Source organism: Lepus europaeus, chromosome 18, assembly GCF_033115175.1.
Source record: "Lepus europaeus isolate LE1 chromosome 18, mLepTim1.pri, whole genome shotgun sequence".
In the NCBI taxonomy this organism is placed as follows: domain Eukaryota; kingdom Metazoa; phylum Chordata; class Mammalia; order Lagomorpha; family Leporidae; genus Lepus; species Lepus europaeus.
This window is the reverse complement of record NC_084844.1, coordinates 45,380,460-45,395,766: the sequence shown is the minus strand read 5'-3', so window position 1 is coordinate 45,395,766 and position 15,307 is coordinate 45,380,460. Positions and strand designations below refer to the sequence as shown.

At 40.1% G+C, this 15,307-nt stretch overlaps 1 protein-coding gene across 1 annotated transcript in view; it reads right to left on the bottom strand.

The window, feature by feature from the left end:
* Window positions 1-15,307, bottom strand: part of CPD (carboxypeptidase D) — a 77,142-nt gene that overhangs the window by 17,955 nt on the left and 43,880 nt on the right. Inside the window, exons 8-13 of the mRNA XM_062175423.1 lie at window positions 14,690-14,799; window positions 10,451-10,553; window positions 8,214-8,356; window positions 5,331-5,500; window positions 3,703-4,026; window positions 64-259 (exon numbers count right to left, since the gene is read on the bottom strand). Coding sequence (XP_062031407.1) covers window positions 64-259; window positions 3,703-4,026; window positions 5,331-5,500; window positions 8,214-8,356; window positions 10,451-10,553; window positions 14,690-14,799 — 1,046 coding nt within the window. The remainder of the gene's footprint in view (window positions 1-63; window positions 260-3,702; window positions 4,027-5,330; window positions 5,501-8,213; window positions 8,357-10,450; window positions 10,554-14,689; window positions 14,800-15,307) is intronic.

The following is a 15,307-nucleotide window of genomic DNA, read 5'->3' as shown; positions in this document are numbered from 1 at the left end:
CTGATGTTAATGTGTCACTGATCCTTTTCCTTATAAGCATGTCAGAATAGGCTCTTCTCTTACCTGGGTAACAGCTGTGTTCTTTTTGTAGTGCAGACAGAGAAATTCTGCCAGAGCCAAAAGCAGCTCAGTTCCAACTGGAGCATTGCCATGGATACCAGCAACAAAACGAATCTTTGGTTCTTCGGGCTCAGATACATTTGGCTTATTGGAGATTTCCAGGGACCAAATGTGACGATATTCAGCACTCTGTCCCAAACTTTCAAAAGGCAGAAACAAAACGTTAGCAAGTAATCAAGCATTATGTTAATGCTGACTTAGGAGCTTTAAAAGAAAAAAAAGAAAAAACTGTAAAGTCTTTAAGAACGAATCATTGTGTCAGAAAACTTGAAGAAAATCAATATACCTTGACCAAAAAAGCCAGATTTTAGATAGCATCAGATTTAGGAAAAGTGATAATTTAGTTCAGCATCCCTCCCAATTTATCATTCATACTCTATCTGCACAATATTTGTCCTCTCTTCTATAATTTACACTACTATTTAACTAGTGCATATCTTTTAAATTCTTAAAATTTTTCTTATGGAAATATTTAAATATTAATGAATGTGGAGAACCTCCCTTTTTCAACCCAAATTAATCTATATAAACATTTTACTATAAATATAATATCAGTTTCATAGTAAAGATTCTTTATTAAAAACAAAACAATGGTCAAATGCTCTGCTTATCCAAGAGTTCTGAGTGTAATGCTCTTTACTATAAAGAGAAATTTATAGGGCTAGCATTGTGGTATAGCAGGTAAAGCCACCACCTGAAGCGTGGGCATCCCACATGGGCGCCAGTTCGAGTCCCGGCTGCTCCACTTCTGATCCAACTCTCTTCTGATCCCTATGGCCTGGGAAAGCAGTAGAAGATGGCCCAAGTCCTTGGGCCCCTGCACCCATGTGGGAGACTATGGATCAGCGCAGCTCCAGCCGTTGTGGCCAATAGGGGAATGAATCAGCGAATGGAAGATCGATCTCTCTCTCTCTACCTCTCCTCTCTTCTGTGTAACTCTGACTTTCAAATAAAATAAATAAATCTTTAAAAAATTTTTAAAAAATAAATTTACAAAAGTTAAAAAGAAAAGAAAGTCAGTGACTGGTGATATGGTGTAGCTGGTTAAGCACTTGCCTACAGTGCTGACATGCCATATAGGTGCCAGTTCGAGTTCTGGCTGCTCCATTTCTGATTCAGCTCCCTGCTAATATGTCTGGCAAAGCAGCAGCAGATGGCCTAAGTGCTTGGGTTCCTGAACCCATGTGGGAGGCCTGGAAGAAGCTCCTGGATTCAGCCCAGTGTAGCCCTGGCTGTTGAGGCCATTAGGGGAGTGAACAGGTGGATGGAAGGTCTCTTTGTCTCTCTCTCAAATTCTTTCAAAAATAAATATCTTTAAAAAGTAAAATAAAATATAATAAAAAATAAAACATTAGGTGGCAAGCAGAATTTTAAGGAAAATCATCATTAAACTGAGAAAGTTTAATAGAATAAAGACTGCTTTCTCATGATGCTGTTCAAGGATACCTAGTGTGTGTTGTACCACCTAACTGGGTGGATCCTCACAAAAAGCAGGTGTGCTATATTTTGGCAAATAGTTAACTATAAAGTATATCTTGAAATAAAGAGTTAAAAAAGTTAAATGAACTAAGTAAACAGACAGCAAAATAATGTCCTATTTTTAGTTTATTTTAAAATTAGAGTATAAACTTTATATGGCTAAGCTAGGCAAATATTTGAGAATCAGTTGAGGAAGAGAGGTAACTAGTATTGCTAAAGTAAATATCATTCTTTGCATCTATTTAACATTATAAATCAGAATTTGGAAGCTAAATTTTCTGGTAAAATTTTCTTTTTAGATTTATTTTTTTGAAAGACAGTTACAGAGAGGCAAAGGCAGAGAGACAGAGAAGACAGAGAGAGGTCTTCATCCACTGGTTCACTCCCCAGATGGCGGCAACAGCTGAAGCTGGGCTGCTTCAAAGCTAGGAGCCAGCAGCCAGGAGCTTCTTCCAGGTCTCCCATGCAGGTGCAGGGGCCCAAGGACTTGGGCCATCTCCTACTGCTTTCCCAGGGCATAATAGAGAGCTGGATCAGAAGTGGAGCAGCCAAGACTGGAACTGACACCCATATGGGATGCCAGCACTGCAGGCGGTGGCTTTACCTGCTATGCCACAGTGTTGGCCTCTCTGGTAAAATTAAAAGGACCAATGAAGAAAGGCAAAGTAAAAACATAGGGTAGGGTTTGGCATTGTGGTATAGTCGGTTAAGCCATCATCTGCAATGCTGGCATCTCTAATACAGGTGCTGGTTGCTGTCCTAGCTGCTCCATTTCCTAATCAGCTTCCAGATAATGGCCTGGGAAAAGCAGCAATGGCTCAGGAATTTGGCCCTTGCCAACCACGTGGGAGACCCAGATGAAATTCCTGGCTCCTGGCTTCAACTTGGCCCAGTGACTGCTCTTGGTGGTATTTGGGAAGTGAACCAATAAATAGAAGATCTTTCTCTGTCTTACTGTCTCTTTGCCTTTCAAATTAAAAATAAATAAATAGAAACGGCTAGACAATGTTCATTAGATACGCAATAGAGAACTATGAGGTCAGGGAAATGTAAAGACTGTATCTACAACAGGCAAATCACAGGAATCAACTAATTAAAGCAATGACTTTGGAGTAACTGGAATGAGAGTTCAAGAGGATTTATATATAATGCATCAGTTAAAGTGAGCTAGAGAAGCTCCAAAAAGTGAAGGAAAAAGTTGTCTCAGCCATCAGTTTTATTCTGCCTGAGATCCTTAATCACACAAACACCAAGAGCTTCTGGTAACAGAGACTGTGATAAAGGCTACAGAAAAAGAAAGAACAGCAACCAGGCTTCATTTTCTAATGTGAAAAAAAAGGTTACACATGATCCCTGACAAGTGAGCTCATAGTTCCAAATTTCTCCCTTGCCTTCAACACAACAAAACATACTAGACAATACTTAGTCAGAACATGACTCCGCAGCTGAGAAGTGCAAAGGAGTCTGCAATCATTAAAGTGAGCATTAGGAAGACTAATTGTACATTTCCAGAGGCTCAAGCTGTCTATTGCTGATGTGACAAGTAATTCTCCAATGGTCCTCATAAATGTTCCCAAGATTCATTGCTGTTTCTTTTTTAAAGATTTATTTTAGCTTTTTGGAAGGCAAAGTTAACAGAGAGAGAGTGAAAAACAGAGATCTATCTGTTGGTTTACTCCCCAAATGGCCACAACAGCTAGGTCTGGGCCAGGCCAAAGCTAAGAGCCTGGAACTCCATCCAGGTTTCCCATGTGGGTGGCAGAGGTCCAAGTAGTTGGGCCATCATTGGCTGCTTTCCCAGACACATTAACGGGGAGCTGGATTGGAAGTGGAGCAGCCAGGATTTGAACCAGTGCTCACGTGGGATGGCACTGTTGCATGAAGCAGCTTAACCTGCTGTGCCATGACACTGGTCCTGAGATTCATTGTTAGATCTCCAAGCAAATATCTGTGGCAAAATAAGTAAACTCCAATTCTCTATACATTCAGCTCCCAAATATTTCTAAATAAATTACAAGAATCGCTTAACGTGTCTAATATTAAATGTACTTTCTTAAAAAAAAAAAAAACAGAGAAAAAAGTCAATCAAGTGGTGACACTTACTTGGTAAGATTTGTGATGTGTGGATAGTTCATTACAAGTCCTCTTAAAAACTCTGATAAGTCTTTGTATGAATGATACCGATAAAGAGCCAGATTTGAGGAAGAGCTTAACATGAGGTTTTCCAAACCATTCTCAGCCGAAAGGTCTTTAATTAAAGCTTCAAATTCCTTAGTAGTTGGATCAGTGGAATAATCAGTGCTGGTGCTATCCCCCTTTCCTTTCTTTGATTCATTGTTTGAATCTGTTGAGGATCGAACAAGTGTGAAGTTGACCTGAATAGCACCGTCACTCTTCACGGTCACATTCTTGGTAACTGGATTATACCTACAATAAAGGAGACAGCTCAGAGCCACACTTCTCCGACTGCAGGACCCAAGCCTTGGGAACACAGAGCTGTGCAGACAATGTGTGAATCACTGGGCCAAATGTGGTGCATCTTCTAGAGTCAAACTTTTAATTCTGAGGTAATTTGCAATTTTTAAAAACATTGATTAACAAAGAACAGACATGTGCATACTGTAAAATATGAGTGTATTTTAATGATTAAATAAATGACTTCAAAAACAAGTCTGTGCTTGCAGTGGATAATCCCATGTGTCCTCAATCTGAGTTCATTTGTCTGCCATCAGGTGATCTGGGGAGCAAAATTTGAAATGCACTAATAGGACATTCTCCACCAAAACACCATTCTTGCCCATGTTTTTCAGACAATGTGCACTTTAGTTTACCTACTACTCTGCTAAATGGGAAAAAAAAAAAAAAGGAGAAACTCATTATTCATTAGTGTTAACTCTTGTGTATATGGCCCATGAGATATTTGAAAATATTTTTTTTTAAAAAAAGTAAAAATCGTAAACTTTCCATGTACTTATCCTTCCTTCAAAAAGTTTCATTAACTCTTCAGACATAGTTAGTAGGGGGAGGGGAAAATATTTTGTCATAACACACTTTTCAAAACATAAGAAAAAACTACAAGAATGTAAAAATGATGTTTCATATAAAACAGTCAAGTGGTTCCAATTCCAAGCTATTTGTAAAAGGAGAAGATAAAGAAAATGTAAGGTTTTTTTTTTTTTTTTTTTTAAAGAAAGGACACAAGTTCATTTGCTCTTTTCAAATAAACAAACCTTTGTAGAAAGAAAACTTGTGAAAGAGATGAAAATGGCCATAAGGCACATATACACTAGTGAAAAAAAGAGTATCTGTGAGAGAGCTTTGACAGGGTAGATTAGTGGCAACTACTGGACAACACAACTAGAGGTAGACAGCTGAACAGGAGAATTTTTTTTTTTCTTTGAAGAAATAGTTACTTCCAGGAATTGTTAGCAATGGTGAAGGCAGTTACCCAGGGAAGCTTTTATATCAGGACAGGGGCCAGCCAGGTGATCAGAGAGCAGCAGGGTAAACACAGCCACTGTTCAGAGTGCATACTCCATAGACTTGCACCTGGCAGTTCCTATGCTCCCTCTGCCCCAAGAGGAGGGTGGAAGGTGTAACCAGATCAGAACCTCCCAGCACTGGACTCAAGGTTGCGTAGCAGGTTCTTGACTTTCTGGTGATAATCTTCCAGAAACGCATCATATCTATCTTATCCCCAAGCCCTCAATTTTAAAACATTCATCACTCACCCTCGAGCAGATGCTGTGATTTTATAAGTTCCTGGAACCAAGAGACGCCAATAATCTCCAGTTTTGTACGTAGTCACTGGGTGATTAATTTCAGCAACACTGATGGTGGCGTTTAATATACCTCTGCCATCTGTGGCATCTAGCACAAATCCTTTGACACCTTGATGAACCTGAATAAAGTGTAAGGACACCCAGATTTCAATTAGATTATCATATCCAAAATAACAGAATGTTAACAATCTAAACAGAACAAACAGAAATTTAACAGTTCAAAGCAAAGCCAAATGGAAATGCCCATTAAACAAAGTATTTTAGTTTCTGAAGACTACTTTTTCATAGGCTAAGCTATCTTTATCATTAAGAATATGGTCTATAAGGGGCCTGTGCTATGGCGTAGTGAGTAAAGCTGCTGCCTGCAATGCTGGCATCTCATATAGGCACCAGTTCAAGTCCCGGATACTCCACTTACAATCCAGCTCCCTGCTGAAGCACCTGGGAAAGCAGCAGAGGATGGCCCAAGTGCTTGGGTCCCTGCATCCATATAGGAGACCCAGAAGAAGCACCTGACTCCTGGCTTCAGACCGGCCTAGCTCCAGCTTTGTGGCCATCTGGGGAGTGAACCACCAGATGGAAGAGCTCTCTATTATCCCTCTCTCTCTCTGTAACTCTGCCTTTCAAATAAATAAATATTTGTAGGGAAAACAGAAAGCAAATGGCTACGTTTAAAAAAAAAAAAAAAACAGTATGTTTGGGTTGGCACTGTGGCGCAGCAGGTTAATGCCCTGGCCTGAAGTGCTGGCATCCCATATGGGCGCCTGTTCGAGACCCCGCTGCTCCACTTCCAATCCAGCTCTCTGCTGTGGTCTCTCAGTCTCTCTCCCTCTCCTCTCTCTCTCTATCTCTGCCTCTCTCTCTCTCTGCCTCTCGTCTCTCTGTGTAATTCTTTCAAATAAATAAATAAATCTAAAAAAAAAAAAACCAAAAAACAGTATGTTCTACAAAATGTAAACTTTAGCATAATCTGAATATTTCAGAATACAGAACATTCTGCAAGAAAACAGGGCTGGACTCTTCAAAAATGAAATGGTGTTTTTTAAACAATGCAAAGACTATTTATTTAAAGAGTAAAGAGATACAATAATCAAATGTAATACACAGTGGTTAAGTCACTATTTGGGATGCCTACATCCTACATCAGAGCTCCAGATCCTCTGCTTCAGATCCAGCATCCTGCTAAAGTGCAACCCAGGAGGCAACAGATGGATCAAGTACTTCGGTCCCTGCCATCCATGAGGGAGATTTGGAGGAGTTCTGGGCTCCTAGCTCCTAGCTTCAGCCTTGCCCATCCTTGGTTGTTGCAGGTATTTAGCACGTACCAGCAGATGGAAGATAGATCTCTGTCTGCCTGCCTCCCTCTCAATCTGCCTTTCAAATAAAATGAAAATTTTTAAAAAGGAAAGATTAAAAGAAAAATTTTTTTAAAAAAATGCAGTTTGGGGCCAGTGCTGCGGTACACACATTTTGACTAGATTTTATTTTTAAAGATATAGCTTTAAATCTACATTTTGAGGACAATTTTGAAAATTTGAATATAGACCAGGTGTTAGGTAATATTAGAGAATTACTATTCATTTTCTTAATTAGATAATGGTATTTAGACACAACTTGTAGGAGAACATCCTTGTTTTTCACAGATGCTGAAATATGTATATAAATGTAATAGCATAATACCTACATTTATATTGAGATGGCTTAGCCAAAATATATTATAAATATTATACATATAAATACAGCAAATACAGCAAAAATATTAAAAACTGTTTAATCTAAGTATATGAATAAAAGTGTTTACTATAGCGCCGGCACACCGGGTTCTAGTCCCGGTCGGGGCACCGATCCTGTCCCGGTTGCCCCTCTTCCAGGCCAGCTCTCTGCTGTGGCCAGGGAGTGCAGTGGAGGATGGCCCAGGTCCTTGGGCCCTGCACCCCATGGGAGAGCAGGAGAAGCACCTGGCTCCTGCCATCGGATCAGCGCGGTGCGCCGGCCGCAGCGCGCTACCGCGGCGGCCATTGGAGGGTGAACCAACGGCAAAGGAAGACCTTTCTCTCTGTCTCTCTCTCTCACTGTCCACTCTGCCTGTCAAAAAAAAAAAAAAAAAAAGTGTTTACTATACTAAAAAAAGAGATTTATTTATTTATTTGAAAGGCACAGTTACAGAGGAAGAAAGGGAGAGATAGAGAAAGATCTTCCATCTGCTGGTTCACTCCCCAGCCCCTATTGTATTAATCTTAAAACTTTTTCTGTATATTTAACATTTTTCAGGATAAAATATTTGTAAACATAAGTAAACTCATGGCCTTTATACCACACTACTCAGAAAGAAGATAAAGTCAAAAGTACTGGTACAAACTATTAGATTGCCCTAACTATCCATAAGCATGTTTCATATATCTTTACCTATTGGCCACCTTGCATAGTCAAAAAAAAGGAAATTAACTTATTCCCAGTAAATTATGGGCAATAAGAAAAAGAATAAAAGCACTTATTCCACAGCCCTTCTTTCAATCACCTGACAAATGCTTAGGTATGTATCCAACTTACATTGGCATTTTATAAAGACAGAGCAAAAAGTGGCCAGTAACCATCAGGAGCAAAACATCACTACGCTGATTTACCATTTTCTTCAACTCTTCCTAAGACATAGAAACAAATCAACTTGTATACAAGAGTTTTCTAAATAAATACATTCAACAAATTGGAATACACAAATGGAACAAATCTAGAACTTTAGAATGTATTCTAAAGTTACTGCAGGAAAAGTATATGTATACACAAAAATGTTGTTCTTAGGAAAAATTTCATACTTCACTCCTGAATAGTCACCTGTTTCATAAACTGGATTAGAGATCTTCGATTCTGTTCCCAAAACTTTGGCAAATCTTTCTCAAGTGGGTATTTCACACAACCCAGCTCGATGGTCACTTCAAAGCAGTTTGTTTGCAAGTAGTTCCAGTCCTGCATTCCACCTGAAGGATAAAAGCTTAAAATACGTCACCCTGAAGAAGTTCTAAATAACTCAGATCCTGAAAGATAAACAAAATTCCTAGTAAAAGCCAAATTCATCTTGCATCATTGTTGGTCAAAAAACAATACTACTTTGACTTGAGAGCTCTTTGATGCTTGTGGTATGGGCAAAGCACCTACACTTTCACTTCAAGAAGAATCCAAGTATAGCTTACATTCCTCCTATTAGCATATATAAAGTTCTTTGTAATAGCCAGAAATAAAATGTAACACTTGCATCAAATTTTAATGCATTACTTTCATTCAAAACTCAAATTGCGGGTGCCAGTGCTGTGGCATAGCGAGTAAAGATTCAGCCTGCAATGCCAGCAAGCCATATGGCGCTGGTTTGTGTCCTGGCTGCTCCACTTCTGATCCAGCTCCCTACTAATGGCCTAAGAAAAGTAGCAGAAGATGGCTCAAGGCCTTGGGCCCCTTCTACCCATGTCAGAGATCTGGATGAAGCTCCTGGCTCTTGATTTTGGCCTGGCCTAGCTCCAGACACTGTGGCCATCTGGGGGGTGAACCAACAGATGGAAAATCTCCCTCCCTCTATAACTCTCTCAAATAAACAAATAAATAAATGTTTTTAAGGATTTATTGTATTTATTTGAAAGAGTTACAGAGAGAGGTAGAAAAAGACAGAGAGGGAGAGAGAGAGAGAGAGACAGAGAGGTTTTATCTTATATTTTTTAAGATTTTTTTTTTTTTATTTGAAAGAATTACAGAGAGGCAGAGGCAGAGAGAGAAGGGGTTTCCATCTGCTGTTTTACTCCCTAGAAGGCCATAACAGCTGGAGCTTTGCCAATCCAAAGCCAGGAGCCAGGAGCTTCTTCTGGGTCTCCTATATAGATGCAGGGGCCCAAGGATTTGGGCCATCTTCTACTGCTTTCCCAGGCCATAGCAGAGACTTGGATTTGAAGTGGAGCAGCCAGAACTCGAACTGGCACCCATGAGATGCCAGCACTGCAGGAGGTGGCTTTACGTACTATGCCACAGCCACTGGTCCCAAGAGAGGTCTTCCATCTGCTAGTTCACTCCCCAAAATGGCGCAACAGCCAGAGTTGAGCCGATCCAAAACCAGGAGTCAAGAATTCTTCCAGGTCTCTAACATGGGTGCAGGGGCCCAAGAACTTGGGCCATCCTCCGCTGCTTTCCCAGGCACGTTAGCAGGGAGCTGGATCAGAAGTGGAATAGCTGGGAAGTGAACTGGTGCCCATATGGGATACTGGTACTGCAGGCCATTGCTTTAACCTGCTGCACCACAGCACTGGCCCAAATAAATAAATCTTAGGAAAAAAAAAGCCTCAAACTGTACCTACTGTAAAAACAGTTAAAATATTACATGACTTTTTAAAAAATATGTAAATATTTTAAAAAGAATGATCCTTTCGGAGTTGGTGCTGTGGCATGACAGGTTAAACTGCTGCCTGCAATGTTGGCATCGCATATGGCTGCAGGTTCAAGTTCCAGAAGAAGCTCCTGCCTCTGGCATGGCCCAGCTCTGTTTGTTGTGGCCATTTGGGGAGAGAACCAGTGGATGGAGGGTCTCTTTTTGTGTCTCTCCCTGTCTCTCTGTAACTCTGCCTTTCAAATAAATAAAATAAACCTTTAAAAAAAAATGACCCTGTGCCAGCACTGTGGTGTGGTGGGTAAAGCTGCCTCCTGCAGTGCTGGCATCCCATATGGGTGCTGGTTCGAGTCCTGGCTGCTCTACTTCTGATCCAGATCTCTGCTATGAACTGGGAAAGCAGAACATGGTCCAAGTCCTTGGGCCCCTGCACCCATGTGGAGACCTGGAAGAATTCTTGACTCCTGGCTTTGGACTGGCATAGCTCTGGCCGTTACTGCCATCTGAGGAGTAAATCGGGGATGGAGGACCTCTCTCTCTTTCTTTCTCTGCCTCTGCCTCTCTGTGACTCTGCCTTTTAAATGAATGGATAAATCTTTAAAAAAAAAGACCCTTTCCCAAAATTAATAGGTTACTAACAAGCAGAACCATCCAGGAGAGTAGAAAATCTGGAAGGGTGTAAGGCCTGGATATTAAATAATCTCACCTGGGACATTATACCAACTAGCCCCATTTGTTATTCCATGAGGAAAATATTCATTAGGGTACATATTCTTGCATGGTCTACCTTGAAACATCTGGGAATTTTCCTGAAAAACAAGTAAAGCGTCTGCATCAAAAACACTAGAAAGGAAAATAATAAAAGTGATTACTAACAGAGTATGTTAAGGAGGTGGGGGTGGGGATGTGGTGGATGGAACCATGGGAGGCAGTAAGAGTTTTTCCATGTGCTATTTTTTGATTATGTCAATTTATTATCTATTTTTAAGAATAAGGTTTGAATGTGTTCTGTAAGAAAATACTGATGACGTCATGTATGAGATTCAGTTACAAATAATATAAAACCTAACCTAAACCCTCTCTAAAAACAAAATTCTGCTCGTACTTTCATTTCAGGCTTTGAAGGAGTGTGAAGTTCAGAAAAATGATGCACATACACATGGAGTGAGCGTTAAGCAGCTTTCCCCAACTTCTGAGGGACTGAGCTTTGTACCATGTACAACAATGATCTTATCCTATGACTGCTGGCTGCATCCTTTTCTTCCTTGAATACAATACTCCTTTGAAATGGTTTGTTTTCAGCATGTAGCCTTGTGTCCAGCACACAGCACATGTGGAATTGCTTACTCAAGGAAGGCCAAGAAATACTGCTATGGAGGCATGAACAAATGTTATTGGAATCCAGAGGTGAGAAAGTTTGTTTCTGACTAGCATGGCAGAAGTTTCCCTGAAGAGATAAGCTTTGAAAGATAGTCAAAACTTCATTTCTCTCTTTAGAAAATGAAAAAGTAAGTATAGAAAAGTACTGAAGAGAAAAACAATGGTTTCCCAGTTCCCTACCCCTGAGAATTAACCATTTCACTTAAAAAAAAATCTAGAAGCTGGAGCAGGTGTTTGCCTGCGTGGTTAGGATTTGCCTTGGGATGGCTGCATCCCGTACTGGAGTGCCAGGTTCGAGCCACTAAATTCCTCTCTGTTTTTTCCCCATTTCTGTTTTCATTTTTTTAATTCAGTTAAAATGGTTTGTCATACTTTCAATGCATGTTTCATTTTTCTTCTGCTTCATAATTATTTTTGGTGGTGATAAGGTTTCCCTGGTTCATAAGTATAAAATTTCATCTCCTGGTTTTCTGCCACTCTTACCCTTGGAATTTATTTTTCTCTTGTGCATTTTTATAGTACTGTGCTGTTTTATATGATTCCGAGGTTAATGGTGCCATTTTCTGTCAGTCTAGCGGAGGACAGGTGTCTCAGTGCTGTCATTCTGTGGCTTGCTTGGCAGTGGGGTGGAGTTAGGAGAGCTCTGATTTTATAGCTCTTTTCCCGCTCTTAGAAGTCTATTCTACCTCCTTTTTTATTCTTTCCCCCTTTATTCTCTAATTGCCAAAGAATACTTATGTGTTTCCTTTTGTCTTGCTTTTCCCTCTCCCAGATGCTATGGGTTTGGAAGATTTCCTTTTAAACCCACCTGTCCTTTAAAATTGTATTTATCTCCTTAAATCACACCAGATCCTTTAAGTCATGGGCATTTTGAAATCTCTTCCCTGTACTGCAGTGCTCTTATTTGCCCAGTGACCTTTCAGTACTTTTGGACTTGGGTTGTGTATAATGTCTGGTCCTCCCAAATCACCTTCAGGCCTGTCCTTCACTGGCCTCCTCTGTGGTCTTCTCCTTGGGTTTTGTTAGTCAGCCTTTCTTCCCCATACAGCCTTGTGGTGAGGCAAAGGTGGGCTGGGTACACAAGAGATCATGCCGGGATTTCTTTTTCTTTTTACTCAGTTATTCTGCAGTTTCAAGATTTTCTGTAATGCCAAAGGTGTGCTTTGTTTACAATTTTGGCAGTTGTAAAGTAATTTTGTGTTGTTTGGGGAAAAATTTTTGGAAGGTTGCTTACTACATAGTCAGCAATATCTTTGGCTACTCAGAAGTCTCTCAAGACTATTTACTTTTGAGAAATTTGGAAGCATAAAGATTAAAAACAAAAATAACCAACAATTTAGAATGGTAGCTTTATGAAGGTCAAAGACCTTATTTTAGGCAAGTTGCTTGCTGACCATAAAAAGCAGACTATGAGTTAAAAATGAGGCTTTTAACGATTACCTTTCCCAGCTATAAAAAAAGATAAAGAGACACAGGTTCAGAGGCAGAATGCAGTGGGACTACTAAAACTGAGGAGAATATGGGTAAGACACAAATAAAAAGTACTGAGAAGCCAGAATCTGAACAAGATCACATCAGATTACTCAAAGTTCACTTTAGTTTAATGCAAAGTAATCTCATGAAAACAAGAGGAGTAGAACTGAGATCAGGGGGCTCAGGAGAAGATAAAGTCTTCGAATCACCATGGTGGGAAATGAGCCAGGGAGTCAAGTTGCAGAACACGAAATACTGCTAACCAGGACCCAGGGCTCAGCTGAGGTAGGCAGGCATGCATAGGAAGTGTATGGCCACGAATGGCCACTACTCTGTGAGTATTCTAGGTTCTGCATGTGGTACTGGGATGGAAAAGAAAGATGGTATTAATTACTGAGGACTGGTCATTGGCAAGGTAGATATGTCAAGAGGGTGTTAAAGATCCTTAGGGGTATCACTGAAAACGTGTGGCTGCCCATGGCTCCAGGCTAGGTAGAAAGGTAAATCAAATCAAAAGGATTAATGGGCTAAGAAAATCAAAAGAAGCTAAGGAACTAGAAGTCACTATGAGGGTGAAAAGCAGAACCATGAGAATCAGCAGACTGTGTAATGGGAATATATGAATATCTGATCACTTAATTTTCATTTGGATGGTTGGTATACTGTATCCATTCTCCTGTTATTACTCCATGTATGCCCCATTAAAAACAAGTATGCTCAGGCCAGCGCCGTGGCTTAAAAGGCTAATCCTCTGCCATGCGGCGCCGGCACACCGGGTTCTAGTCCCGGTTGGGGCGCCGGATTCTATCCCGGTTGCCCCTCTTCCAGGCCAGCTCTCTGCTATGGCCCGGGAAGGCAGTGGAGGATGGCCCAAGTGCTCGGGCCCTGCACCTGCATGGGAGACCAGGAGAAGCCCCTGGCTCCTGGCTTCAGATCGGCGCGATACACCAGCCGCAGCGGCCATTGGAGGGTGAACCAACGACAAAAAGGAAGACCTTTCTCTCTGTCTCTCTCTCTCACTATCCACTCTGCCTGTCAAAAAAAAAAAAAAAAAAAAAAAAAAAAAAAAACAAGTATGCTCAAACAAAAGCCAATAATTCTTTAAGGTAAAATCAACACCTGTGCCCTTAAGAGCTCTGAGCAATAATCTCACTTGGAAGGTCCATTTGTAGAGAATGAGAGAGTAGGAAAAGTGCAATGATAGGAGGCTGATTACAGAGCTGAGTTGCAGTAATAACCTACATTATCCGTAACCACTAAAGTCACAAACTGAGTCAGTACTAAGACTAGAATGGAAACAAACAATCTAGTTCCCAAGTCTTAATAATTTTAAATAAAAATTTCACACACACACACACACACACATACGTTAACTTTTCTGATTGTAAATGTAATTCACATTCATTTTAGCAAGTTTAGCAAACACAAAAATTCCTAACTTATTTTCTTTGCTACAGGTTATTCTACAACCTCAAACACCTGAGAGCAGGGGTTGGCCAAGTTTTTACTATCTGTAAAAGGCCAGACGGTAAAACTTCTTGGCTTTATAAATATGGGCATCTTTGTTGCAACTACTCAATTCTGCCCTTTGCATCTCTAAATACCAAGAGAACTACAGGTTTTTTCTTCCTTAGTTTGTTACTATGGGGAATTACATTGTTATTTTCCAATGTTGAAAGAGAAGACAGATACAGACAAACATGGCCATACATATGTAAAAGAACGGCTATGGCTATGTGTCAATAAAACTTAATGTACAGAAACAGTTGGTGGTCATCAATCACTAGTTTCAGTCTATTTTAATAGATTTATAACTTAAGTATTTCTCAAAGGAAATAAACTAGCATGCTAAAGTATTTGTATTTGGTTATGCTAAAATCACAGGTGAAAAGATATTGCTTTCGTTTAGAAAGACTGAGTACTCCGATGTCCAAAAGTCAGGTGTGCAACAGAGAAAAAGTCGCACAGCTGCCGGAAAGGAGTCATGGAAAGCCACCACGTAGCTGACCCAGGTACTGTGGGATTTGTTTTAAGACCTTTTTTAAGTGCAAGAATGAACTTTATAGCTTCTTTAGTTCAAACATAAGCTTACCTTGGAATAAGAAAGTGCTATTTGTTGAAACACAGCATCATCCGGTGATTTGCTGTATGTGGCAAGTCCCTGTTCATCATCATCAAAAGGGTAGTTAACCACCAAAGAACCTACGAGGGGAAAAGGAAAATGTATCATGTTATCTATTTCAAGATGGATCAGCAACATAAAGTAAACTTTCCATAATATTGCCTGAGTAGGGAAATCAATAAAATTTGCTAAGGCTAATTTCCTTAACAGAAATGAGAAATATACTTATTTCCTCAACAGAAAATCAAAATGGGTAAATGAGAGAATGAATAGCTATCCGAGACACCTAAAGGTTGTCTTAACTAGAAAAACCCTGGGAATTTGCCTGAATTTACAGGTGCAACATACATGTCAGAACTGCAAACAGAAGTATATATGTATAATTTAAATAATTTTACTTTTATGAAAATTTAGGATCAGAAAAATCAAATGAAATTTGACTTTTTCAGTAAAACTGATTTTTTTTTTTCACAGGCAGAGTTAGAGAGTGAGAAAGAGAGAGACAGAGAGAAAGGTCTTCCTTTCCATTGGTTCACCCCCGCAAATGGCCGCTGCGCCAATCCAAAGCCAGGAGCCAGGTGCTTCCTC